The sequence below is a fragment of the Callospermophilus lateralis genome, chromosome 1, assembly GCF_048772815.1.
Source record: "Callospermophilus lateralis isolate mCalLat2 chromosome 1, mCalLat2.hap1, whole genome shotgun sequence".
In the NCBI taxonomy this organism is placed as follows: Eukaryota; Metazoa; Chordata; class Mammalia; order Rodentia; family Sciuridae; genus Callospermophilus; species Callospermophilus lateralis.
Genome location: NC_135305.1, coordinates 213743274 through 213769945, shown reverse-complemented (window position 1 = coordinate 213769945; position 26672 = coordinate 213743274). Strand labels below are relative to the sequence as shown.

The following is a 26672-nucleotide window of genomic DNA, read 5'->3' as shown; positions in this document are numbered from 1 at the left end:
GGATCCCTTGGGAGAACAGACTGTGGGGGATGAGGACGAGGCCTTGAGAAGAGGGAGAAGGCAACTACTGGTCCAGATGAGTGGTGTGAGAGCTGGACCTGGAGAGGGTGGAAGTGAGCGGATTCTCTATCAACACGCTTCTGCTCCTCCTTTCTCTGTTAAAATCCTCCGAAGAGTTGCCCAGAAGCAAACAAGAGAAAACACCGCAGCCTGATCTCTGGGACGACAGACACCCGTAGAGCTGCGCCGCTGGTAACCAAGATACCCACAACCCCGCGTTGTGGTCGGTCCCGGGAGGGCGCCGAAGTGCGAGCACCGCCTCAAGGGAGCGCTCCCCGCCAGGAACCCCGGGCACCAAGGTTTGGCTTCTTCACGGGGTTCCTGAGGGGGAGAGGGGGCCGGCGGCGGCCACAAACCAAGTTGCACTCCCCGGGGGACTCCAGCACCTTGGAGAAATTCTGCAGAAACTTCTACATTTCGCTTGGGTACTAATCTGCATTTACGGAAAAAGAGCCCGGTCCCCACTTCACAGCGGGGGGGGGGGAGGAAACTGAAGCTCAGAAGCTCCCGAGGTCCACAGTGGCAGCCAGTGCGAGGCCGTGTTGCGATTCGAACCCCTTTGAATAATGGTAACAGTAGCTTTAAAAGTGACGATGGCCAACACTTACTGAGCACTTACTGTATTCTCAGCACTTAGCATGCACTTGGCACTTAATTTTTACCAACACCCGAGAGGTGAGTAAACCCTTCCCATTTCACGCACGAAGCGTTCGGCTTTGGGGCTCCCTCGACATCGTTCGCTGGGATTCGAACTCAGACCCGCCCAGAGTTCGTCTGCAGGCAATGGGGAAACTTCCAAGCCACCGACCGGGGGACCGTGGGTTCAGGCGGTCTGAGCTTGCAATGCTGGGGGATAAATGGTCGTTTTTGCTTTTACAGTGGTCCCGGGAGCCCCAGAGGCCTCTGCACTGCCCGCTTTAACGAGGCCCATTCATCTCTTTGGGGTTCCCGCGCGCTTGGATGTGGGAACCCTGCGCAGAGCGCGGTCTCCGCGGGATCCGGAAGGAGGCAAGCAGGGGTGCCAGGAGGCGCTCTGGGCTGGAGGGAAGGGGACCCCGCAGCCCCGGGGGCCGCCGGGAGCCCCGCCCCTCGGCCCCGCCCCCTCCCCGGGCGCCGACCTCCGCGGTCACGTGACCCGGCCCGGCGGCCGCTGGGGCCGGAGGGCGCGGCGCGCGGACGCGGCGGCCTGGCCAGGCGGGGCCGGAGTGGAACAGGCCAGAGCGGGCCGCGCGCCTGGGGAGGGTCGCGCCGCGCCCGCGCCCGCTCCCTCCCCGCCCCGCACGGGGCGCAAGCGCGCTCCTCTCGCCGCCCCTCCCTCCGCGCGGGGACCCCTGGCGGGCGGCAGGAGGACATGGCCAGCGACGCCGTGCAGGTAGGCGCACCTGCGTCCGCACCCGCGGGGCTGCGGGACGGCGCCGGGGGCCCCCGCCCGGGAGCTGCCGGGGCTCCCGGGACGGGGGCGGCGAGGGCGGGGACCCCTCTAGCGCCTGGTGTCCTCTCCCTTGGCCGGGACCGGAGAGCCAGCGCGGCCCCCTTCTTGGCAGGTGGAGGCACAGACGTGGTCCTTGGAGGAGTTGCTGGCCCAGAGGCTCTTACCGCACCTCCAATCTCGGCCCCTCCCGAGAATTTGTGGGCGCGCAGTGGAGACCCCCCCTTGGGTGTCTGTGGCTGGCTGTGCATCCCGATGTCTCTGGTCCGCATTTCATCCCCCTCCTCAGCATTCGATTCCTGGCAGGTGCCGCTTCACCTGGGACAGGTGTCTGGCACCGTGCCCCTGAGGGGAGGAGGCTGCCCGGCTCGTGCCCCTCCCCCGCACAACAAAGCTCCAGCCACCCCGCCTCCAGATTGAGCTTTACTATGGTCTCGACGCCACCCAGATAGGCACCTGTTGGCGGAAGTGCCCGAGTCACTTCATTAGATTAGGGGATTGGGAACCCCCACACCCACCCTTCAGGCTGCCAGAAGCTGCCTGCTGGAACCTTATCCCAGGTGGGGAGTGTCCATATCCACAGACCAGCATGCTCCCATACTTAGAATCCTACACATATGCATGGGTGGCACTGCTGGGTCACCCTCGAACCCCCTACACACAGAGACACAGTGACTGGCACCAGCCTGCTGCTCAACCAGGTTGCCTGGTGCCACTTGGTGGGCATCACTGCCCTGGACTCACCTTCCCCTCTCATCACAATCTGGGGCCACGGTGACCTCTGACCCTCTTGGTTCAAGGACCCAAATCTGAGAAGTGTGTGTGTCGCTCTGCCTCCACTGGTGCTTCACCATCCAGTCCATTGTCCTGTGGTTGTTGTGTAACCAGGTTTTCATCTTCTATACCTGCCTCTGTCCCCTCTGTGTCTTCCCTGTGCCCCCTTCCCCCCAGTCCTGCTGATGGCCTGCCAGCCTTGCCGAGGAGCTGGGCGTATCTGGTGTTGCCGATCACACAAGGTCAGACCTCTGGGCTGGGATGGGCCTGGGTCCCTGCCTCCACCCACAGGCCAGGAAGGGCTTTGTAGGAGTCCCCTGGTGCATGCATGCACTTGGCGTGTGCCACACATGACCCACATGGAGGCTGTGATTCCTGGAATGAGGCTGGACCCATGCCCCGGTCCCTGTCCCTGCCACTTGCCCACTTTCTTCTCCCTTCCTGGTCATCCCTTTCTTGTGGCTGCTTGGGCTTGCTGCCCTGTCCCTCCGTCCCAATGTGTGCCTGTCTGTTCTGTGTCCGGCGAACGGATGTCCTGTTCAGATTCCTGAACCGCCCAAGGCATTGAAATCTCAGGACGTGGGGTCTAGGTCCCTGGCTGCTCTGGGAAGAGGGGAATTCTGGGAGGTGGGCACTCTGGGTCTGGTGTCTCCTGCTCCCGGGTGAGAGGTGGAGGAGTAGGGATTCTCCGAGGCCATGCCAGGCCTGGTTCCTGGGTTCCCCTTCTAGCCCTCAGGTGACCCTTTGCCCCTGGGTAGCAGTGAGTCACCCAAGGGTAGGAGGACCCAGGAGGCCCGGCCTCCCTCCTTCCTAAGCTTCCTCCCTGCTTTGCATATTCTCAGGCCTCAGCTGTTGTGGGTGGGGCTAGGGAGGTCACTCCTCCTCTCTGCCTGGACTTCCCCCATTTGAGCTGGCCCTGCTCCTGGCTATGTCTGCTGTGCCTGCTGGGGACAGGGTGGGGCTGGCAGCAGGGTGGTGGGTGGAGCCCAGTTGGGCCAGGGTGGAATTAGGTGAGCCTAGGTTTCAATTCCAGCACTGACCCTTTCTAACTGGATGTTCTGCACCAAATGCCTTCCCTTCTCGGAGCCTCCATTCTGCCAGGGGGAGCCAGGCCTAGAGGGATGGAGAGAGAAACAGGCATGGGCCACACTCGGTGGGCAGAGGCGTTCTTTGGGGCTGGGTCCTTCTTTGTGGTGGGGGCTGTCCTGTGCACCATGGATGTTGGCCAGCATTCTTAGAATCAGCCTGATAGATGCCACCTCCACACCCAAACTGTCTCCAGACATTGCCACGTGTCGTGTCCCCTGGGGTGAGGACAAAATCAGTTTCCTCCGATGTAAAGTGGGGGAGCAATGGCAGCAGCTCAGGGGTGTCCTGGGGGATGGTAGGGTCATGGAGTTAAGCTCTTGACCTGTGATGGTCCAGCCTGGGGGCAGCTGCCCTTGAGGTCAGGAACCAAGGAGGACTTTCCTCACCTATGAAACAGAGTCTCAGAGCCAGGGGATATAATGCAGTGGGGACCTCCAGCTCTCGTGGGGTTTCTGAATGCTCTTTAAATCTTGGCCCTGCTTCCTGTTGACTGTGGGCAAGTGCTCTGGACCTCAGTTTCTTCATCTTGGAGATGGGTTGATAATAGCACCTATGTCACAGGACTGTGCTAGCTGAGACCTGGGGGAGGTTTGTAGTATCTGCTGTTGCTGTTTTTGGTGGTGCTGGGGATGGAACCCAGGGCCTTGCGCATGGTAGACCAGCGCTCGGCCACCAGCTCCGCCCCAGCCTGCATCTATTATGGATAGGTGAGCTTTTTAACCGTGTGCTCAGCAAGTGGTTTGTGGGCTGCTTGTTTGGAGGACTTTGTTGTCCCTGCCCCCCAGTGCTATTTTCTCATGGTGCTGGTCTCAGGGAGGTACCCCTAGGCCTCAGGGCTGTGGCCAGCAGCAGTTGCTGTCTGGACAGGGAGGAAGCAGGAAGTCAGGATGGCCTGTCTGCAAGAAGGGGGCCTGGCCTCTGCAGGACTGCCCGTTCTGACCCCAAAGGGGAAGCTGGGGACACAAGGCCGGTGGGAGGGTGTGCCTGGGGTAGGTAGTACTGGGGCTAGAGGCCATGGTGCCTGGGGAAGTGTGCGTGTGGCGTGAGCACGTGAGCTGTGTGCACTTGGGCAGGTGGAGTGTGTATCGTGTGGGGTCTGGAGTGACCCAGATAAGAATTCATGGGCATTTGCATACGAGTATGCATGCAGGTGGGAGTAGGAGTGTCACAGGTGAGCCTGGGCGCACACCTGAAGGTGTGGAAGGGAAGTGTGCTCATAGTTATGAGCCCTGTCCTATACACACATACATAGGTGTGCATGTGTGTACCTGTGAGCCTGCACATATTTGTGAACCTGTTGTGTGTGTGTGATGTTGGGGATGGAACCCGCTGCCCTCTGCATGCTGGGCAAGCCAGCACCAGGCCAGCCCCAGCCCGTTGAGGGCCTATAGTGACTGCTGTTCCATGTACACGCCTGTGTTCCACGTACACACCTGCAGACCTGTAAGTGTGTGCATCTTGTGACCTTGTGCTGTGTGCACCTTCCTTTAGACGTATGAAAGCATGCGCACACCCATTGTCCTCTGGAGCCTGTGTGCCCTCACGGGAACCCTTTTGCCATGTGCACACTTTGGGTATCCACACTGTGGACATCTGCAGGGAGCGAGGGCTGTCTCTGGGGTGCCCTGAAAAAGCAGGCACGACCCTGAGGGCCTCTCAGATGCCCCTGAGCTGGCCTGGCGCAGGGGGTGCTGGGAGCTGGCAGGAAAGAGGAAGTGGTGGCCCAGAGGCCCTGGCAGGGCTGAGGTTCAGGAAGAGGGCGGGGCCCTCAGCCTGGACCCAGGATGGCGGAGGCTGATCCCCCTACGGAGCAGGAGCTGGAGGTGGGAGCTGGGGTCCCCGCGGGTGTGTGTGGAAGGGGACCCCGAGTGACACCAGCTGGAGGCCCTGCCCTGGGTACCTCTTGGTTGGGGACTGTGGAGGGGACGCAGTGTGGTTGTCAGTTCTGTGCGGAGGGTAAACATATCTGGGGCCTCCAGGGCTTGTAGGTTGGGGAGACAGGAAGAAGAAGACGGGTTCTGCTCTGTGGAGTCCCAGTTTTAGGAGGCAGAGGGAAGGTTCTACTTTTGAGACCTCCTAGTTTGGGGGTACATTAGCATGTGAGGCCTGTCCCTGGGATTTCCTAGTTTGGGGTACAGTAGAGGGAACACAGGGCCTTCCTCAGGACCTCCTAGTTGGGGGTGCAGCCGTGGGGAGAAGGCATCTTCCTTTAGTCCCCTCCGTGGGGGCAGAGTTGGGGGCAGTAGGGTTGCCCCTGGACCCCACTGCATATAGGACAGGTGAAGGGAAGCGGGACTGTACCTGGGGTCCCCTGGTCTAGCGGACAGGGAGAGAGGAAGGCTTGCTCTTGACCTGCTCTCCACCGTTCAGTTTGGGGGACAGGAAGCAGTTTGGGGTCAGAGGTCGGGTAAGTGCTGGAAGGTGCCAGCCTCTGAGGGTGGACTCAGGCCAGGGCGGCTGTGCAATGGGGGCTGCACCCAGAGTCCCCCTCACCCCCCGCCTGCTGTGTCCCCCTCAGAGCGAGCCACGCAGCTGGTCCCTGCTGGAGCAGCTGGGCCTGGCTGGGGCAGACCTGGCGGCCCCCGGGGTACAGCAGCAGCTGGAGCTGGAGCGGGAGCGGCTGCGGCGCGAGATCCGCAAGGAGCTGAAGCTGAAGGAGGGGGCCGAGAACCTGCGGCGGGCCACCACCGACCTGGGGCGCAGCCTGGGCCCCGTGGAGCTGCTGCTGCGCGGCTCCTCGCGCCGCCTGGACCTGCTGCACCAGCAGCTGCAGGAGCTGCACGCCCATGTGGTGCTGCCGGACCCTGCTGGAGGTGAGGCGGGGACACAGGGCGTCTGCCGGTGCCTCCAGGGGGACACACCGGCACTACACCTGTCCATGTCAGCACACAGCCACAGCAAGTGTCCAGCCCCACACGGTCAGGTCACCAACACCCAGAGACAGGCATGCCTGGTCACACCCGTGCCCGACACCACCCAAGGATGCACACTGCATCACACAGCCACCGTGACACCCAAACAACACCCGGAGACTCATGGTGCCACAGCCACACCGACACAGAGACAACATGGCTACACAAGTGCCTGAAAACAGGCTGGGGAGGTGGCTCAGTGGTGGAGGGCCCGAGTTCAGTCCCTAGTACCAGAAAATAGAAAATAAAAACCCGGACATGTCAACACCTGGGCAACACCTGGTGACACACTGTCACGTGAACACCCGGCAGCTCTCACCAGTCACACACCCACACACAAGGATGTGCACACTGTCACACAAATACCCCGGAGACACCACATAATGCTTGCACGACTCCCAGGGACTTTATTTTTCATTTCTCATTTCTGTGGTGCTAGGCCTGGACCCCAGGTCCTCGAGCATGCCAGGCAAGTATTCTGCCACTGAGCTCCACCCAACCCATTTTTTTTTAATGTTTAAAAATATTATATTTTTATTTTTAATTGTGGTTAAAAAAAATGTAAAACTTACCACAGTAAGTGCAGTTTATTGAGTTACGTATGCTCACACTGCTGTAACAGGTCTCTAGAACTCTTCATCTAAAGCTTTTTACAGTCACACAACACCTAGATGGCACCCCAGAACTTACACCTTGTCATATAACTCCCCAGAAAAACACACCATCAATCACAACACCCTTTGGACACCAAGGACTTAGACACTCTCATATGACTTTTTTTTGGGGGGGTACCGAGGATGGAATCCAGGGCCACTTAACCACTGAGCCCCATCCCCAGCCCTTTTTATATTTTTTTAGAGACAGGGTCTCACTGAGTTGCTTAGGACCTCGCTAAGTTTCTGAGGCTGGCTTTGAACTCACCATCCTCCTGCCTCAGCCTCCCAAGCCACTGGAATTATAGGCATGCACCATTGCACCCAGCTACACATCCCAGAGACTGTCACTTAGTTATGACAACACCCACACTTACTGCCACCAGCACCTAGAGAAACACAGATGACACACAGAGACCTGCACACGTGCCACACCAGCTCCCAGAGACACACACCAACCCTTGCAAACTTCCACAGTCCCCTGGACAGCCAGAGAGGGACACCTGTGACCAGACAAGACCGAGAGACGCACACTCCCACACCAGTGCCCAGCACCTCACGCACAGAGCCTGTCACCGTGTCCTGCGTGCAGGCACAGAGTTCAGCCAACACCCAGATCTCACGCAGTTGCTTCTGCGGCTCCAACTGCCTGTGTCCCACCACCCTTCAGAGACTCATGCAGACGCCCCGAGGCACCAGCACAGCCACACCAGCCCTGCACACCCAAACAGAGTGGTGTCCCGGACAGAACAGCCAACACCAGGATCTCCCAGTATCTCACAGATGTGCCAGCATTGGGGGTGACACCTGCGGTTCACCAACATAAGCACACCCACCCCGAGGGCTCACCCACAGCTGTGTGAACACCTGGGGCCCTTTCCTACCAGTGAACCCCAAAGGCAGGCACTCACCTGGATGTGGGCCATCTTCATTCATTCTGGGTCCTGACCCCAGTCCTAAGGGGTTTCCCGTGAGGGCTGGGTGTCAGGACATCTGGGCCCTGGTGTCTGCCCCTCTGTGTGGTGGCAGCAGCTCCTCCGCCCCTCTGCCCCTGGGTAACATCCGATGTCCCAGGTGGGCTGAGGGTGGATGCTCATGGCTGGAGCAACGTGTCCTAGGCAGAGCTAGGTGACAGTCGTGGTAACTGCTTTTCCTCTTGTTCCCTCCAGATGGCCCCCAATCCCCAGGTATGGGCGGCCCTGCCTGTTCGGCCACCAACCTGAGCCTGGTGGCAGGTCTGGAGAAGCAGCTGGCCATTGAGCAGAAGGTGAAGCAGGGGGCGGAGAACATGATCCAGACCTACAGCAACGGCAGCACCAAGGTGGGCGTTGGGCGCACGTGGGCCTGTGTGCACACCCACGAGCGCAGACCCTCCTCGCGGGCACACACCTGCATGTTCACACAGGGACACGCCTGCATGTGTGTGCACACACGATCACACACATCTTCTTCCTCCATTTTCAGTTGCTATAACTGAAAACCACAGACTGCTTATTTATTATTTTTGGCACCAGGGAGTGAACCCAGGGGCCCTTGACCACTGAGCCACAACCCCAGCCCTACTTTGTGTTTTATTTAGAGACAGGGTCTCACTGAGTTGCTTAGGGCCTCACTGTTGCTGAGGATGGTTTTGAACTTGCGATCCTCCTGCCTCGGCCTCCCTAGCCCCTGGGATTCGAGGTGTGCGCCACTGAACTCGGCTAAACCACAGGCTGGATAATTTATTTAAAAAATAATTTATTTAGGTCAGTTTGGAGGTGCAGCGCAGGCCTGGCGTTTGCTCGGCTTCTGGGGAGGACCTCATGGCAGAACAGTAAGGGGAGGCAGCCGGGCACCTGAGAGGTCACATGGGGGAGACCAGGGGAGGTGCCAGAATTGTTTTGTACTGAGTCTCACAAGGACAGACCCCAAGCACAGCACAGTAGAAATCACCCTGGGCCTTGGGGTGCATCCCAGTTGCAGAACATGTGCTTAGCATGTGAAAGGCCCTGGGTTCCCCCAAGTACTGCAAAACAATCAAAAACTAATCTAGTGTCCAATCATTCATCATTTTTTAAACCATTTTATATATTTACTTACTTATTTTTGTGATACTTGAGTTGAACCCAAGAGTACTCTACCACTGAACTCCATCCCCAGCCTTTTTAAAAAAATTTGTATTTTGAGGCAGAGTCTCACCAGGTTACCCAGGCTGGCCTTGAACTTGTAATCCTCCTGCCTCAGCCTCCTGGGTCACTGGGATTATAGGTATGCGCCACAGCACCCAGCTCACCATGGTGCCCATTTTAAAGTGCACAGGTTAGTGGCATTATGTGTACTCCATGTAGTGCAACCAGCACCTCTGTCTAGTACCAGAACATTTCAGGGGGCACCCTAAAAGGAAACCGTCTTAATTAGTAGTCAGCCCCCCTCCCCTCCCTTAGCCCCTGGCAACAGCGAATCTACATTCTGTGTGTATGGACACCTGTTCTGGAAGTTTCACATAAATACAATGCGTAGCCTTTTGTGTGTGGCCTTGGGGGACCGCCTCCCCACATGCCCGTCACTCTGAGGGCTAATGCAGACATTAGCAGGCTTGGCTCTGCGCTCTGCACACAGACCAGCTCCTTCAGTCATCGGGCCAGTGGAGACGAGTGCCGTTAGTACTCTGAAGACAAGGCACTGAAGCCCAGAGAGGTGGAGTGGCAGAGTGAGGACCTAGACCCCATGGACTACATTGACCCACCTCCCAGGACTCCATGGGAGTGTGCGCTGTTGTACCTACACGTGAACACTCACTGTCACACAGCCTTCCAGGGTCTGCGTGGTGTGGACAGAAGCAGCTCTCCAGCCTTCCTCTCACAACCCCTCTCTGCCTCCAGGACCGCAAGCTGCTGCTGACAGCCCAGCAGATGCTGCAGGACAGCAAGACCAAGATTGACATCATCCGCATGCAGCTCCGCCGGGCACTGCAGGCTGGCCAGCTGGAGAGCCAGGTGGCCCCAGAGGAGGCCCAAGGCAAGTCCCTCACCCTGAGATAGCTTGGCCTGCATTCCACCCTGCAGGCTTCAATCTGCAGCTCCACAAAGCATCCTTTTCTGGGGCAAGGAGGCAGGTACCATGACCCCGCTGTGTGACTGTAACCTGTTCCTGATCTTCTCTGGGTCTGTTTGAAATTTTGTCCCATTTTAAAATTTGGACTAAATCAGGTATCAGTCAACTCTCATCCTTAGGACAAATCCGTGTGTGTGTGTGGGTGTGTGTGTACACGCACGCACGGTTCTAAGCATGAGCCTGCATGTCTGGGTCTGCAGGTACGAATGAGCTGAAGTGTTGAGACTGCCAGCCCCAAGCGCAGGCAGGGTCTTGGTGTATTGTGTGCGGTGGTTGTACCACTGGTGTGGGTCAGCATTAATGTGACTTGGATGGGGACCAGGGGCTGATGTTCAGTTGGCCCCCCATATCCTGGGTTCCCTGTCTGTAAATTCAGCCAATACAGGTTGAAGATATTTCAAGGAAAAATTGTGCCTCTGATGAACACGTGCAGACCTTTGTTTCTTGTTATTAGTCTGTAAATGATGCGGCGTGACATCTATGCACACCGCGTTCACATTGAATTTTAAGTCACCCAGGGGTGCTTTGAGGTTTACAGCAGGATGTGCGTGGGTTCTATGCAAATGCTACTCAATTTTATAAATGAGACTTGATGTTGGTACCAGAGGAGGATCCTGCAATCAGTCTCCTGTGGATATCAAGGGACAACTATATGTCTAGTGTGTCATAGGGGAGGTAATGGAGGGTCAGCTCTTGGCCTGTGACTGGTGGCAGCATGTGTGTCTGGGGCCTGTGTGCATCTGTGGTGTGTCTGTGTGCTTCTTGGTGACTGTGTTGTGTGAGTGTGGCCCTTTGCCTCTGGGTGTTGTCACCGTTAGTGGCTTGTAGTTTTATCCCTGAGTCTCTGTGGCATATTGAGCATCGTGCACCAGCATGCCTGGGAACCCCTGTGTGACTGTAAGATGACATTCCGGGAACATCAGTTCCTGTCTAGGAGAGCGCCACACACCTGTGGGCACAGTGTGACTGACGTGGCTCTGTGATAAAGTGCGAGGTCTGAACTGGGCCATTACCCAGGACTGTAGGACCATCCTAATGACTGACAGCTGTAGCCAAGTGAGCTGTGACGGTGCCTGTGAGTGATGAAATTCCTACACCTGTGTCACAGGATGTGCTCCTCGAGCCATTGGGTGGCTCTTTCCTGTGTTGGGATGTGGCTTGTCCCTGTGCCTTCATCTACATTGACACCCAGTCTTTCTCTGTGACACTGAGTCTCTGTGGGTTCAGTGATACAGCCCCACCTCTGAGGAGTGTGGTGGCATTTCTTAGCCGTCCCAATGCCTTGCCCTTGTGGTGGCGTGATCATGCTTCTATGACTCCCGGGCTGGAGTTAGTGCCTGGGTTTTTGCTGCAGTGTAACTGTCCCTTTTCTTGGCTCTGGGCTTGGGCATAAAGTCATTCCTGTCTTTTGACCAGGTCCCTCTGCCCCTGTGATGGTGTGTCCCTGTGCCAAGTTGATGGACTGTGTCTGTATGGTAACAGAGTCTGACTTGTGTCGTTGACCCAGACCTGGGAGCAGTCCTGTGTGCCAGTGTGCTTGTGTTTTTGTGACCTGTGTGTTCCACTGCAGGTGACAGGTGGTGATGGCATTCTGTCCCTGTGGGCAACAGGGTGCCCGCAGGTCCGCCTTGGGCTGGGCTGCCATCTCAGGACTGCAGACCAGAGGCTGAAATGAACACATTTGTTTTCCCACAGTCCTGGGGTGACATCAGGGTGACAGCGTGGTGGGCAGGGGCTTTCTTCCTGACTTGCGGATGGCCACCTTCTGGCCATGTCCTGAGGTGGGGAGGAGGGGAAGGCACCATGTGCTCAAGTGAGCACACGTGGCAGGCTCTCTGGTCTCTGTCCCTCTGTCTCTTTGGCCATGCTGGGGACAGAAGGGGTCTCGGATTGCCAGCCAAGTGCTGGACTGCTGGGCCACACCCAGCCTGGGTCTCTCTTCTTTGAGGGGCCTCAGTTCTATCCCAGGTGCCCCTCACGACTCCACTCATCCTCGTCACCTCCCTAGGCCCCTGCTCCAACGTGCCCCATGGGGGTCGGAGCATCCAGGACTCTGTCTTAGGATGGCTGTTGCTCCAGCGTCGTGAGTGCAGTGTCATTGAATCCCTGTGGCTGTCCAAATGCCCACAGGTGTCCCTGTGCCTGGTTAAGGATGTGACCGCAGGATGGTGACTGTTCACTGGGGAGTGAAGTGTGTCAACACCTCATGACAGCATGATTTATGTCCCTGTCCCTGTGGGTGACAGTCCCTGGGTGAAAAATGTAGTGTCTTATTTGGATGACAGTGACTGACTCTAGCTAATTCTGTGACTGCCCTGGATCACTGCATGCCTGTCCCCCTGCTGCTCTCTGGAATGAAGACGCAATTACAGTGGGACTGTCCCTAAGCCCAGGTTGACAGCATGCCTGTGTTTCATTACAGTGACTCCTGCTACGTCCTTAGGACGCTCTCTGTGAGTGGTGGTGTTTGGATAAGAGTGACAGTCTGGCTGAGTGTGGCCTGCCTGCGAGTGGCAGCATGACTGTTAAGTGACTGCCCCTGGGGAGAAGCGGGATGCGTCCTGGCGGTGGTATGTCTGTGGCCAGCGCCTGTGCCTCTGCATGGCTTTGTGTCTGGGGCCAGGTTCCCCCGGGACCTGCAGGTCAGCCTCACTGTCCAAAGTTCCATCCCAACAGGGGGCCCAGACCTGGGAGCAGTAGAGCTCCGCATCGAGGAGCTACGACATCACTTCCGAGTGGAGCATGCGGTGGCCGAGGGTGCCAAAAATGTGTTGCGCCTGCTCAGCGCGGCCAAGACCCCAGACCGCAAGGCCCTTGGGGAGGTGAGGGGTTGGAGCGTCAGCGGTGGGCGGAGCTACAGTGAGGGCAGTGACAGCCTGCACCGGCCCTGGTGAGGGTGGAGCCTCAATGAGGGAGGGGCGGGGCCTCAGCAGGGCGGTTCATTAGCGTGGGGTGGGGCCTCAGCAATGGGTGGGGCTTGGGCTAGGAATGGGGCCACTATAGGGCAGGGCCTCGGTGAGGGGCGAGGCCTCGGGCTGGATGAACTGGTAAGAGGTGTGGCCTCTGCAAGGGATGGGCCTTAGTAAGGGGCAGGGTCTGGTCTACAGGGAGCTCAAGGGCAGGAACAGTGGTTTGAAATTTAAACCCCTAGAGAGAAGGAACCCAAGCTGGGGGAGTACCTAGATCTGTGCTTGGGTAGGCCGCCCAGTCCCGCCCTCAGCCCTGCCTTCCCACTGCAGGCGCAGGAGAAATTGACCGAGTCCAACCAGAAGCTGGGGCTGCTTCGAGAGGCGCTGGAGCGGAGGCTCACGGAGCTGCCTGCTGACCACCCCAAGGGGCGGCTGCTGCGGGAGGAGCTCGCTGTGGCCTCGTCTGCCGCCTTCAGCGCGCTCCTGACTGGGCCCTTCCCCGCCATGCACTACAGCACCCTGTGCAAGCCTGCGCCGCTCACAGGTGCGCCCCGGGTCTGCCCTCCCCTGGCGGCTCTGGGCCTCTGACCCCTCATATTGCCCCAGCCCTGAGACCTCTGAACTGGATCCAGGCCTTCCAATCAGAGTCTTGTCCCTCTGTCCTCTCCCTTTCCCTGCCACCTGTCTCTCTCATCCTGCACCCCATGTCCGCAGGTCAGACAGCCCTCTGCACGTGGGCTCCCACCTGTTTGGATTTTTTTTGGTACTGGAGATTGAGCCCAGGGACGCTTAGTCACGGAGCCACATCCCAGCCCTTTTAATATTTTATTTTGAGACAGGGTCTCACTGAGTTGCTTAGGGCCTCGCTAGGTTACTGAAACTGACCTCGAACTTGCAGTCCTCCTCTTGCAGCTTGATTACTGGGAGTCGCTGGATTACAGGCGTGCACTACCAAGCCTGGCTTCCCACCCCACTTTGCTTTCTGATTCTAGATTTTTGCCCCATCCCCTTCTCTCCACCTGGCTCCTGGCCCGACAAACCCCTCAGCCCTGAACCTCTAACCTCTGCCTCAGCCCCTCTCAAACCTCAGATCAGCTTACCAGATCCTGCCCCAGACCCGTGGGTCCTGGCGAGTTCCTCGAGACCCTCTAGAGTACCTCTCCCTGTTCTCGTATCTGGGCACAGCCATCTATCCGATTGTCCTTTATGGGCTCCCACTTGTATCCTGGGATGTGTCCCTTCCCTTATGGGCCCCATAGCCTGCTCCTGCGGTGGCCCCTGATGATCCTGCCCCTCCTGCAGGAACCCTGGAGGTGCGTGTGGTGGGCTGCAGAGACCTCCCAGAGACCATCCCCTGGAACCCCTCACCCTCGACGGGGGTACCTGGGACCCCTGACAGCCGCACCACCTTCCTGAGCCGCCCAGCTCGGGGCCTTTACAGCCGAAGTGGAAGCCTCAGCGGCCGGAGCAGCCTCAAAGCGGAAGCTGAGAACACGAGTGAGTGGGCACCGGGCCTGAGGGTGGGCATGGATGGGGCCCCGGACGCCCACATTTGTGACACTTTAAACAGTGCACATGTGGCACACGGCTGTAATCCCAGCTGTGTGGGAGGCCAACTGAATACCTGAGCCAGACCCCATCTCCAGAAAACAAAGCAAAGAAGCCAAAACAAGGAGAAACAAACAAAAACAAAAAACACTAAAACAACCAACCAACGTCCCTTCTCCCCAATTCATCTATTATCACAACAGCAGTGACAGCCACAACAGAGCAGAGTGTTGTGTTGGTGAGGACCTGGAGAAGCTGGAACCTCTGTGCACAGTTGGGGGGAATGTGAAGGGCACACTGTGGAGAACTCCGTGGCTCCTCAGAACACGGAGCATGGCCTGGGCGGTGGCTCAGGTAGAGCACTGGCCTAGCACCTGTGAGGTCCCGGGTGGCGTCCCCAGTGCCACAAAGAAATAAAGTTATATGATCCAGTGATTCTGTTTCTGGGTATTCATCCAAAACAGTTGGAAACAAGGGCTGGGGCTGGGGCTCAGTGGTGGAGTGCTAGCCTTGCATGTGTGAGGCACTGGGTTTGATTCTCAGCACCACATATAAATAAATAAAAATAAAATTCTATCAACAAAAATTTTTTAAAAATTGGAAATAAGATCTTAGAAGAAATTTCTCTTTTTTTATTTTTGGTAACTGGGATTGAACCCAGGGGTACTTTACCACTGAGCGACATCCCCAGCCCTTTTTTATTTTATACAATGTGATTGTCTCCCTAAATTGCTCAGGGCCTCGATAAGTTGCTAAGGCTGGCTTTGAACTTTCGATCTTCCTGCCTCAGCCTCCCAAGCCATGGGGATTACAGGTGCGCGCCACTGCACCTGGCATATAAAACAAGATCGTCAAGAGACATTGTGTACCCACATTTACAACAGTATAATTTATTTATTTATATTTTAGTACCAGGAATTAAACCCAGGGGCACTGAACCACTAAGCTACATCCCCACTCCTTTTTTTTTTTTTTTAATTTTTTTAGTTGTTGATGGACCTTTATTTTATTTATTTATATGTGGTGCTGAGAATCAAACCCAGTGACTTCCACATGTGAGGCAGGTGCTCAACCACTGAGCCACGACCCTAGCTCTTCCCACTTCTTTTTTATTTTAAATTCTTTTTTTTTTTGAGAGAGAGAGAATTTTAATATTTATTTTTAGTTCTCGGCGGACACAACATCTTTGTTTGTATGTGGTGCTGAGGATCGAACCCGGGCCGCTCGCATGCCAGGCAAGCGCACTACTGCTTGAGCCACATCCCCAGTCCATTTTATTTTAAATTCTGAGACAAGATCTCACTAAGTGTCATGGGGCCTCACTAAGTTGCTAAGGTTGGCCTTGAACTTGTGATCCTCCTGTCTCAGCCTCCCAAGCCACTGGGATAACAGGCATGCGTTACCTTGCCCAGCCATGGCAGCATTATTCACAGTAGCCAAAAGGTGGAAGCATCCAGGTGTCCACCGGTGGATGAGTGGAGAAGCACAGTGTGCTGTAGCCGTACGGGGAACATGGTTCAGCCTTAGAAAGAGGAGATCCTGTCCCCTACTACAACATGGAGGACTTCAGGACAACATTCTAAGTGAAGTAAGCCAGTCACACACAGTCTAACACCGCGTGACTTCCTCATGAGTCTAGTTCATAAAGGCAGAATTAGAAGGCAGGTACCAGAGACTTGAGTGGGGAGTTTGTGGGGACAGAGTTTCAGTTGGGTAAGATGAAAAAGAGCTCTGGAGATGGTGGTGGTGATCGTGGTACTGCTCAATGCCACAGAGCTGCCCACTCAACAATGATTATGGTGGTGTTGATGTGCATTTTGGTTTACTTTTAAAAAAGAAAGAAAGAAAGAAAGAAAGAAAGACGTACCCATGTACAAAAACGTGAGTATAAGGCTGGGCGTGGCTCAGTGGGGGGGTGCTTGCCTAGCTCAGGGGCCTGGGTTCAACCCCTAGCACTGCAAAAACAAAAGCCAAAAACTCAAAACAAGAGAAATCAAAAGAATAACAATAAAGCAAACACCCATCTTACCACCTCCCAGGCCCAGAAATAGACTGTTGCCATCTGTATTCCCAGCGACTCTGGAAACTGAGGCAGGAGGGTTACAAGTTTGAGGCCAGCCTCAGCAACTTAGCAATTTAGCTAAAGACCCTGTCTCAAAATAAAAAAAATAAAATAAAAAGGGTTGGGGATGTGGCTCAGTGGTAGAGCACCCCTGTGTTCAATTAATATCAAAAAGAGAAAGAAAAAGAAATAGAATATTGCTAGCCTTCCAGAATTCCTTTTCCCAGTTCAATTCTAATCCTTTTACCCTCAGGTAGCTAGACTTCTTCTTCTTCTTCTTTTTTTTTTTTTTTTTAATATTTTTTAGTTGTCAATGGACCTTTATTTTTTTATTTATTTATTTATATGTGGTGCTGAGAATCGAACCCAGTGCCTCACACATACTAGGCAAGTGCTCTACCACTGAGCCCCAGCCCCAGCCTCAGGTAGCTGGTCTTCTCATGCTTATGGTTGTAATGTCCTTGCTTTCCTTTGTAGTTTTAGCACCTGTTTGTCTCCAACAATATAGATTTTTTTTTTATTATGGAGAATTGGCATAATGAAATATCTTGGGAATGGGACCCAAGTCAAAACACAAAATTCATTTATGTCTCATATACTCTATGCACATAGCCCAAAGGTAATTTTATATATTTTTAGTGATCTTGGACATGAAACTAAGTTCAAAAATGAAGGTTAGGTTGGTGCTCAAAAAGTTTAGATTTTGGAGCATTACAGATTTGGGATTTTCATATTAGGGGTATTCAACCTATATTCTCTTCTTAATGGACAGTGAGATGTTTCTTGATTAGGTCCACTATATAAGTAGCATATGTATGCATCTCCTGAAGTATAACGCCTGCATGCATTTATCTAGGGTAGGAGTATACTGCTGGCACTTGTGAATAGAATAAAAGTGAATTTGTCTGGAAGTGGTGGTGTACAACTATTATCTCAGCTACTTGGAGGCTGAGGCAGGAGGATTGCAAGTTGAGGCCAGCCTGCACAATTTACAGAGACCCTGTCTCAAAATTAAAAAAAAAAATTTTAAAGCGTTGGGATGTAACTCAGTGGTAGAGTGTCCCCGGGTTCCCTCCCCAGTACCACACCCACACAAAGTGAATTTGGATCCCTACTTCACACCATATGAAAAAATCAACTGGATCAAAGCCTTTAACATCACAGGCGAAACTTGGAATTTTGCCAATATGGTAAAGAGAATGTTACTGGGATTTCTTTAAGAAGACCCTAGAGACCCCCCACGATTTCCTGACCTGCTCCCCTGTTGCAGGTGAGGTCAGCACCGTGCTCAAGCTTGACAACACAGTGGTGGGACAGACTTCCTGGAAGCCGTGTGGCCCCAACGCTTGGGACCAGAACTTCACCCTGGAGCTGGAGAGGGTGAGCTGTGTTGGACAGACGGGTCAGCCGAGTTCTGGGCTCCGGACACCCCAGGTGATAACCCTGTTCCTGTCCCCCGAGGCGCGGGAGCTGGAGCTGGCGGTGTTCTGGAGGGACCAGCGGGGCCTGTGTGCCCTCAAGTTCCTGAAGTTGGAGGACTTCCTGGACAACGAGAGGCATGAGGTGCAGCTGGACATGGAGCCCCAGGGCTGCCTGGTGGCTGAGGTACAGCCCCCCGCCCCCCACCCCGAGAAAATCCCCCCCCGCCCCCCGTTTCCTGGGAGGGTAGGACGCACTTCGGATGGGCCTCGGCCCCTTACTCAGTCCCATCAGTGACGCTGGTTGCTTCGGTTCTGAGGCAGAGGACAGACCAGGTAGACAAGGGAGGCCCCATAAGGTGACATCGCTCAGTGACACCGTGGCCACCTTACGTGGTTTTTTCCTGACTTTACCATCTTTTGTGTGAAGTGCGCTCACGGCGTCTGCACAGGGATGGAAATGTCTGTTTCTCTGAAAAAGGCTGGGGGTGCAGCTCGGGGGAGCGCTGGCTGGTGTGCAGGAGGCCCTGGGTTCCGTCCCCAGCACTGAGCGGGAAGAAAATCACAAAGTTTTATCAAGCCCACAAAGAAAGCAAGGGTGGAGCCTGCCCCAGAGCCTCACAGGCAGAGGCTCCTCCCACAGATGCCTTAGGTTAGGGTCTAAAGCCACTGCTGACCGGGGACTGGATCCTCATTCTCTGTGGCAGGGCATCCTGTGAACGGTAGCAGAGTAGGGTGCTTCCTGGTCTTCCTACAGGGTGCCAGTAGCAGCTCTGCCCACTCCAGTTCCTTTTTTTTTTTTCCCCAGTACCAGGGATTGAACTCATGGGCACTCGACCACTGAGCCCCATCCCCATTTTGTATAAAATATGCAAAGGCATTTTATTTAGAGACAAGGTCTCACTTAGCACTTAGCTTTTCCTGAGGCTGGCTTTGAACTTGATCCTCCTGCCTCAGCCTCCCAAGCCACTGGGATGACAGACGTGTGCCACCCTGCCCAGGCCTGTTCCAGTTCTGACAGGCAAAAATATCTCCATCAGGGCTTGGTGGCATATGCCTTAATCCCCATGACTAGGGAGGCAAAGGCTGAGGCAGGAGGATCTCAAGTTCCAGACCAGCTTAGCAAGACCCTCAGCAAAGACCCTGTCTCTAAAAATAGGAAGGACTGAGGATGTAGTTCTGTGATGAAGTGTCCTTGGGTTTAATCCCTAGTACCAAACAAAAAAAGCACATATTTATCCAGACAGGAGGCCTCTGGTGGAGAACAGGTGGAATTAATAACGGTTTTAGCAGATCCCAGGATCGTGGAGCCAGACTCGGTACTGAGACCTTGCTGATGTGAACTTGTCACATCTTAGAGCAGCCACACAGAGGACCATTATTAATTGGATTTGACAGAGGGGGAAACTCAGGCACAGAGAAGAAAAGTCTCTGACCCCCCTCATTGGCCAGATTTTTCTCAAAAACTTTTTGTTCCTATTTATTCATTTGTTGATGAACACACAGGATCTTTATTTATCTATTTTTCTGTGGTGCTGGGGATGGAACCCAGGGCCTCACACATGCAAGGAAGCACTTTCACTGAGCCCCACCCCAGCCCCTCAAAAACTCTTTCTATATGCACCCACGTGTGTGTATTCCTCTTCTCTTCTTTTCTGGTGGGGCTTTGCTCCTGAGTGACCCCCAGCATGGATTTAATGTTTTTCAACTTTATGATGCTGGGAGAAAGAGAACACATGCAGTAGAAACCCTGGGTCACCTGCTAGCACAGCTGTGCTGACCTTGACCCTCAGTACCATAGTCAATAAACCACCTGAACTAGTCGATGCCTTTAGATTAAATAGGTGTGCGGTGGACGGTTCTGCTCAACTGCAGGCGTGGGGTTGGGGGGTAGTTCTGGTAGGATTTTGGCAGCGAGGCAGAGGACGACGTTCGGTGGGTTGGGGGCATTCAGTGCATTGTAGCTTACGACATTTCAACCTCATATTGGGGTGGAATTCCACCAGAAGTAGAGGAACAAGCTGGGTGCAGTGGTGCAGGCCTGTAATCCCAGCGGCTCTGGAGGCTGAGGCAGGAGGATTGCAAGTTCAAAGCCAGCCTCAGCAAAAGCAAGGCCCTAAGCAATTCAGTGACACCCTGTCTCTAAATTAAATACAAAATAGGGCTGGGGATGTGGCTCAGTGGCCGAGTGCCCCTGAATTCAATCTCCGATCCCCCCCCCCCCAAAAAAAAAAAAAAAGAAGTAGGGAAGGAGCTGGGATGGGACCTGCCGGGATGGGACCTGGTGGTAGCGCGTGCTTAACATGAGTGAGGCCCTGGGTCCCTTCACAGCATAGCAAAAAACAAAACAAAACAAAACAAAAAAACCCTTTACTTCCCTGTATCTGAGTCTGTCTCCTGTCCCACACCCTCACCTGGACACTCTTACGCAACCTGGTCCTTGAAGGAAAGGCGAGTTCAGGTGGTGGGCAGTGTAATTGTTCTGGGCTGGGGCGAGGCCCTGTGGAGAGGGCCTCCCTGAGTGCCTAGGCCCTGGGCTCCATCCCCAGCTCCCCCCAAACCAAACACAAACAAGAGAAACACCAGGAGGAGGGGGCTGGAGGCAGCGCCAGGCCGAGGCTTCCCGCCTGCCTCTGTCTGTGTCGGAGGCCCCTGAAGCTCCAGTCACAGAACTTGCTGCCGCTCTGTCGTCCCAGAGCCACGGTCACTGGATTCTGTCGTGGCTGGAGTGTTCCTATCTGAAGCGTGGCAGTGTGACTGAGGAACCAAAGTTTTAATGGTACTTAAGTTTCAACTAATTTAAATTTAAGTCACCATGTGTGGTGACCACGTGGGACACTGTGGTTCTGGACTTCAGAACCTGCGAGAAGCTGTTGGAGTTGGGAAGATTGAGCCAGACGGTGGTTTCCCGTGTGGGAGGACCTTGGCGTCCTGGCGGGCCTCACCCCCAGTGCTTCTGGTTCGGTAGTCCATGATGGGGGCCTGAGAATCTGTATTTCGAGCAAGTTCCCAGGTGTTAGTCAACTCTCCCGCTGTGACAAAATACCTGTAAGTGATCAACTTAAAAGACAAAAGAGGTGTTTGGCTCATAGCTTGGGTCAGTGGCTGCTTGGCACCGTCGCTCTGGGCCTGTGGGGCACAGCACATCTTGCCAGGGGCACGTGGTAGACGGTCTTGTTCTCATGGCAGCTGGAAGCCCCGCAGGAGCAGAACCGGCTGGGGCTGGGGTCCTGGTGTCCTGGATTAGGGCCCTGGTGTCCCAGGCTGGGGTGCCCAGCGACCTGACGGCCTTGCCCCAGGCCCCGCCTCCAGGAGCTCCGCCCCCCAGTACTGCACAGGCCCAGGACCAGCCTTTAACACAGGCCATTCCAGATTAGACCACAGCATCAGGTGCCACCAGGTCAGCTGCCCTGGGCCACACCTGGGGAATCAGGGCAGTGGGTGCTGCCGGACCTCAGTTGGCTGGCGCAGATGTCAGTCCCATGGGCCGGACCCTCCCCCTCCGGGGGCCTGGTCGCCTGCTCCTTCCCTTTCCAAGCAGGAGGCAGGTGGGAACACCCGGCTCTCTGGGGTTGAGCGCAGTGCGTGGTGATCAGAACCCACAGAGCACGGGCAGACACACCTGGTCTCCTGAGGGTCCTCACCAGGCTGCCCTCAGTGAGCAGGGCCTCGCCTTCCCCGCCCAGGTCACCTTCCGCAACCCCGTTATTGAGAGGATCCCGCGGCTCCGGAGGCAGAAGAAGATATTCTCCAAGCAGCAAGGTGAGGTTGGCCTGGGGCGGGGGAGGCGGCCCGAATGTCCCAGGGAGTGACAGCCCCTGGGTCTTGTCTCAGGAAAGGCGTTCCAGCGTGCCAGGCAGATGAACATCGACGTCGCCACGTGGGTGCGGCTGCTTCGGAGGCTCATTCCCAACGCCACTGCCACAGGCACCTTCAGTCCCGGGCCTTCTCCAGGGTCCGAGGCCCGAACCACAGGGTAAGGAGGCGCCCCGGGCTCCCAGCCGCCTCTCACTGCACAGCTGCAGCCGCTGCGGGTCCCACACACCCTCCTCCCCTCTAGCAGTGACGTCTCCGTGGAGAAGCTGAACCTCGGAGCTGACTCGGACAGCTCGCCCCAGAAGAGCCTCCCGGGGCCTCTTTCCAGCCCCTCAAGCCTGGTAGGCGTCTGTCCCCTCTCCCACTAGGCCCGAGCTGTGCTGGGCATCCTGGTCCATTATCAGAGACAGCCAGGAATTTCCCTGGGCTCACACAGCATGTCTCTAGTAAAACTGGAGCCTGGCTTTCTATCCTTGCGTTCAGGGGCTGGGAGTGTAGCTCAGTGGCAGAGCACTTGCAAGGCCTGGGGCCCATCCCCAGTCCTAAAAAAAGGGAATGGGGAGCCCAGCTGCTTGCATTCCCCCTCATTGCTGAGTGACCTGCGCCGAGTAGCTTCACCTCCGGCCCCTGCACAGCTCCTGTGAATGACAAGGTCAGGATCTTGCCGTTCTCCAGATAGGGATCACTCACAGAAGAGTGACAGGGGAGCCTGCCAAGGTGACGGCATTGTCCTGGGTCTGGCTCTAGGTCAGAAGTTGGCAGCACACACAGTGTGCCCAGTGTATGCAGGGCAGGGACGCCTCACGGCTGGAGGGGTGTGCGCAAGGCGGGTGTGGGAAGAGCCAGGACAGAGGGGTCCAGGGCAGATGGGCAGGTCGGGGCAGGGGCATCCGGCCCCCCACCTGACCTCCTCTCTCCTCCATAGAGTTCCCCCACCCAGGAAACTGTCAGCACTCCTGAGCTGCCCCCGGAAACCCAGGAGACCCCGGGCCCCGCCCTGTGCAGGTGACGCCTCTCTCCAGTCCCCACTCCCCAGCCCTGCCCCCATCCCTGTCCCCACCAGTGCCCTCTCTCCACAGCCCTCTGAGGAAGTCACCTCTGACCCTCGCGGACTTCAAGTTCCTGGCAGTACTTGGCCGGGGTCACTTTGGGAAGGTGAGTGCAGGGCAAGGATTTGGGGGCTGGGGGTCCTGTCCGGCTGGGTCCTGGGCTGGCCACTGAGGCTGCCTGTGGTTCCAGGTGCTGCTTTCTGAATTCCGGTCCAGCGGGGAGCTGTTTGCCATCAAGGCTTTGAAGAAAGGGGACATTGTGGCCCGAGATGAGGTAGAGAGGTGAGAACCCTGCTGTGACCCTCTGGGGACCTCTGTCTTTTCTTCTGGGAAATGAGAGACAGAGCCATACTGTTTTTGGAGCTGTAGTGAGAGTGACTCATAACAGCCACTGGAACTTATTACTCTTATATTTAAGATAATAGTGACAATTTAAAGAGCAGTTATTTTCTCAAGCAGTAAATACTGTTGTAGTTCCCTTTCTGCTGATGGCACACAGAGATTGAGCAATTTGTCCAAAGTCACATGGCCAATAAGCAGCAGGTCCAGCTTTGAACCTAGGGCCTCAGGCTCCGAAGCTGGTGCTACTACACTGCCTCTGCTTTGGGGTCAGGGCCCCAGGTTAAAATCTGAGCTCTGCTGGATGTGCTTGGAGAACCTGAGTTCTCCCTTCAGTACTGCAGTCTCCTGATCTGTCAAAGAGGAATGATAACATCCTTCTTGCAGGGTAAATGAGAGGATTCATCTGAAGTACTCTAAACAGAGCTTAATCCCTATAAACACTCAACAGAGGCACTGGGATTGTCCCCAGCCTTCCCAATAATAATAATCAGGAAATCAACTTAGAAAGGTTTAAACAAACAAAAGAATTTATTGAGCTGGACCAGAAAAGTCCTGGGGTGAGTGCCTTCAGGCATGGCTGTATCCAGGTGCTCAGATGAGGTTTCTCAGTTCTGTGTTCCTGTGTGCGGACTTGGCTTGCAGTCCCCTCCAGAGGGCAAAGATACCTCTGTACTCCAACAGCTTGAGATTCACCCACAGCTTTAGCCTTCATTCCTTAATAATTCCAGTGGAAACCCTGGTAATCCAGTGGTGGAAGCAGAGTCCCTGTGGGGGTGCCTCAGCCACTGGGCACAGCCAGAGCCCCCTCCCAAACTAGTCTATCCCTCTCTGTACCCTCTGACCCCACAGGGACCTCAATCCAAGACCCTTGATTAGGCTTGCCCATCCCTGAACCAATCCCTGGCCAAAGAGTTGGAGCACCCCAGTGGCCTGGGCCTTGTGCCCAGCCCTGCGGTTCCCCAAAGGAAGGTCATGGGGCAGTTACTGGGAAGACAGATGGGTTCTGGGTGCCTCTTTAGCAGATCAGGTTGTTGAGGTTCAGAGATTGTAAGCAACTTATCCGGAGTGCACAGTTGTATCTGCGGTGGACTGAGGACTCTGGGGAGAGTGGGGGTTGGGGGTTGGGGGTGTCCGTGACCTGTGCCCCCCACCCCCTGTCCCTTCCCAGCCTGATGTGTGAGAAGCGGATCTTGGCAGCCGTGACCAGCGCGGGACACCCGTTCCTGGTGAACCTCTTCGGCTGCTTCCAGACCCCGGAGCACGTGTGCTTCGTGATGGAGTACTCCGCGGGCGGCGACCTCATGCTGCACATCCACAGCGACGTGTTCTCCGAGCCGCGAGCCGTGTGAGCCACTGCCCAGGCTCTCAGCCCTGGCGCCCCCTCCATCCCTGGGCCCTGCCTCCCCGGCCTCCGGGAGCTCTTGGGGGCTGGGGGCCCAAGGGTGCGGGTTGCAGGCTCCCAGGACCCGCCCACTCTCTCCGCAGCTTCTACTCGGCCTGCGTGGTTCTGGGGCTGCAGTTCCTCCACGAACACAAGATCGTCTACAGGTGTGTGCTGCAGGGGCGCCTCGGCCCTGGCACCGCCAGAGCCCCCCCAAACCAGCCTGTCTGTACCTCTGACCCCACAGGGACCTCAAGTTGGACAATTTGCTCCTGGACACTGAGGGCTACGTCAAGATCGCAGACTTTGGCCTCTGCAAAGAGGGTGAGCAGCGGAGCCTGGGGTCGGACAGGGAGGGGGCGGCCGGCTGTGTGGACCACGGTGGCCGTGCTGGGCCACCCGCTAAGCTCGTCTGGCCCTGCTGCTCCAGGCATGGGCTATGGGGACCGGACCAGCACCTTCTGCGGGACCCCGGAGTTCCTGGCGCCCGAGGTGCTGACAGACACGTCCTACACCCGGGCCGTGGACTGGTGGGGGCTGGGCGTGCTGCTCTACGAGATGCTGGTCGGTGAGGTGAGGCCCCAGGGCGCCCCACGGGGCCTGGAGTGTGTGCCTGTGCCCAGGGCTGGGACGCAACTCTGCCTCCGTCACAGCTGGGGGAGGAGGACAGGTGGCTGTGCCCCTGGACCTCAGTGCCCAATCTGTGAAATGGGATACCCGCCCCTCTTCAAGCCAGCCCCTGTGGGGACGCACTGCCAAAGCAAGGGTTCGGGTGGAACTGGGTGTGGTGTCCCGGAGAGGGGCCTCGTTCACCCCACCCCTGTCCCCAGTCGCCATTCCCAGGGGATGATGAGGAGGAGGTGTTCGACAGCATCGTCAATGATGAGGTCCGCTACCCGCGCTTCCTGTCTGCGGAGGCCATCGGCATCATGCGGAGGGTGAGGATGCCCGGGCAGGGACGGCCCAGACAGGGCTCTGGGTTAGGGGCTCTGGGTCAGGGCCTCGGCGGGATATGGACCTGACGCAGCTTTGCACCCGCAGCTGCTGCGGAGGAATCCAGAGCGGAGGTTGGGGTCCAGTGAGCGAGATGCAGAGGACGTGAAGAAGCAGCCGTTCTTCAGGGTGAGACCCCAGGAGCCAGTCGCCCTTCCCACCCCAGGGGCCCTGAGCCACGGGCTGTGTCCTCCCCTCCCCTCCCACACTGCCCCGTGGAGGCCAAGTCACTCCTTCTGGCCTGGTGGGCCGTGTCCCGGGTGAGCCAGTTCCCCCTGCCCCAGCCTCATCCCTCTTCTACCTTGTGCTGACCCCACAAACCCAGGGCCGGCCTCTCAGCCACGCCTGCCCCGAGCCTCCCATCCTGACCTCCTTCTCCTGCCTTCCCAGACACTGGGCTGGGAAGCCCTGCTGGCCCGGCGCCTGCCCCCACCCTTCGTGCCCACGCTCTCGGGGCGCACCGATGTCAGCAATTTCGACGAGGAGTTCACTGGGGAGGCCCCCACGCTGAGCCCACCCCGCGACGCGCGGCCCCTCACTGCCACTGAGCAGGCAGCCTTCCAGGACTTCGACTTCGTGGCCGGCGGCTGCTAGCCCATCCCCTGCCCCTGCCCCGAGCTCTTAGTTTTTAAAAAGGCCTCCGGGGTCTGCCCCAGCCCTGCATCCTGGCCCTTCTTGTGCGTCGAGAGGGGGTTGGGATTGGACATGCTTGGAGGTAGGGCCAGGTGATGGGGCAGATCGGTGGGGGTTCATTTGAAGAGGGTCGGGGCAGGGTGGGACTCAGTGCTGTTGTGGTGGGAGGAGTGGTGAGCCGCGATGGGAGGGGGTCAGGGTCCTGTTGGAGGCTTTGGGAGTTCGAGGCCATGAAGGTGCATGGCTTGGGCATAGGTCTTGGGGCTGTTTGGGAGGAGCTCAGGATCTAATGAACAGAATCTGTCTTGGCGGCCGCAGTGACAGAAAGTGCCCCCCAAACACTCTTGCTCTAGTCACTGCGGAGCTGGGGCCCTGGCGTTGTGCGCGTGCTCCTGTGGCTTTGGCTCTGGATTCCCAGCTGGACAACTGAGCCTCGGGCGTCTGCGCCCTCGCGTGGCAAGCCTCGGAGCTGCACCGGTCTCGAGGCGCACACGGATCCTCTGCCGCCCCC

The 26672-nt window shown here is 56.5% G+C and overlaps 1 protein-coding gene across 4 annotated transcripts; it reads left to right on the top strand.

Moving 5' to 3' along the window:
- Positions 1–1217: 1217 nt before the first annotated feature.
- Positions 1218–26189, top strand: Pkn1 (protein kinase N1). Of its 4 annotated transcripts, none has more exons than XM_076847587.2 (22): positions 1218–1432; positions 5871–6165; positions 8087–8238; positions 9779–9914; positions 12687–12832; positions 13250–13463; positions 14222–14416; positions 17800–17909; positions 17991–18134; positions 21634–21709; positions 21782–21923; positions 22011–22104; positions 22689–22768; positions 22843–22918; positions 23003–23094; positions 24323–24499; positions 24640–24702; positions 24783–24859; positions 24966–25108; positions 25366–25473; positions 25577–25657; positions 25919–26189. In XM_076847587.2, the coding sequence occupies exons 1-22, from the start codon at positions 1412–1414 to the stop codon at positions 26120–26122; spliced, it is 2826 nt and encodes a 941-aa protein (XP_076703702.2). In that variant the 5' UTR covers positions 1218–1411; the 3' UTR covers positions 26123–26189. The 4 variants fall into 4 exon arrangements, with proteins under 4 accessions (XP_076703702.2, XP_076703692.2, XP_076703682.2 ...); XM_076847577.2 differs by having other exon boundaries at positions 22008–22104; XM_076847567.2 differs by lacking the exon at positions 1218–1432 and adding an exon at positions 5110–5175.
- Positions 26190–26672: the final 483 nt, after the last annotated feature.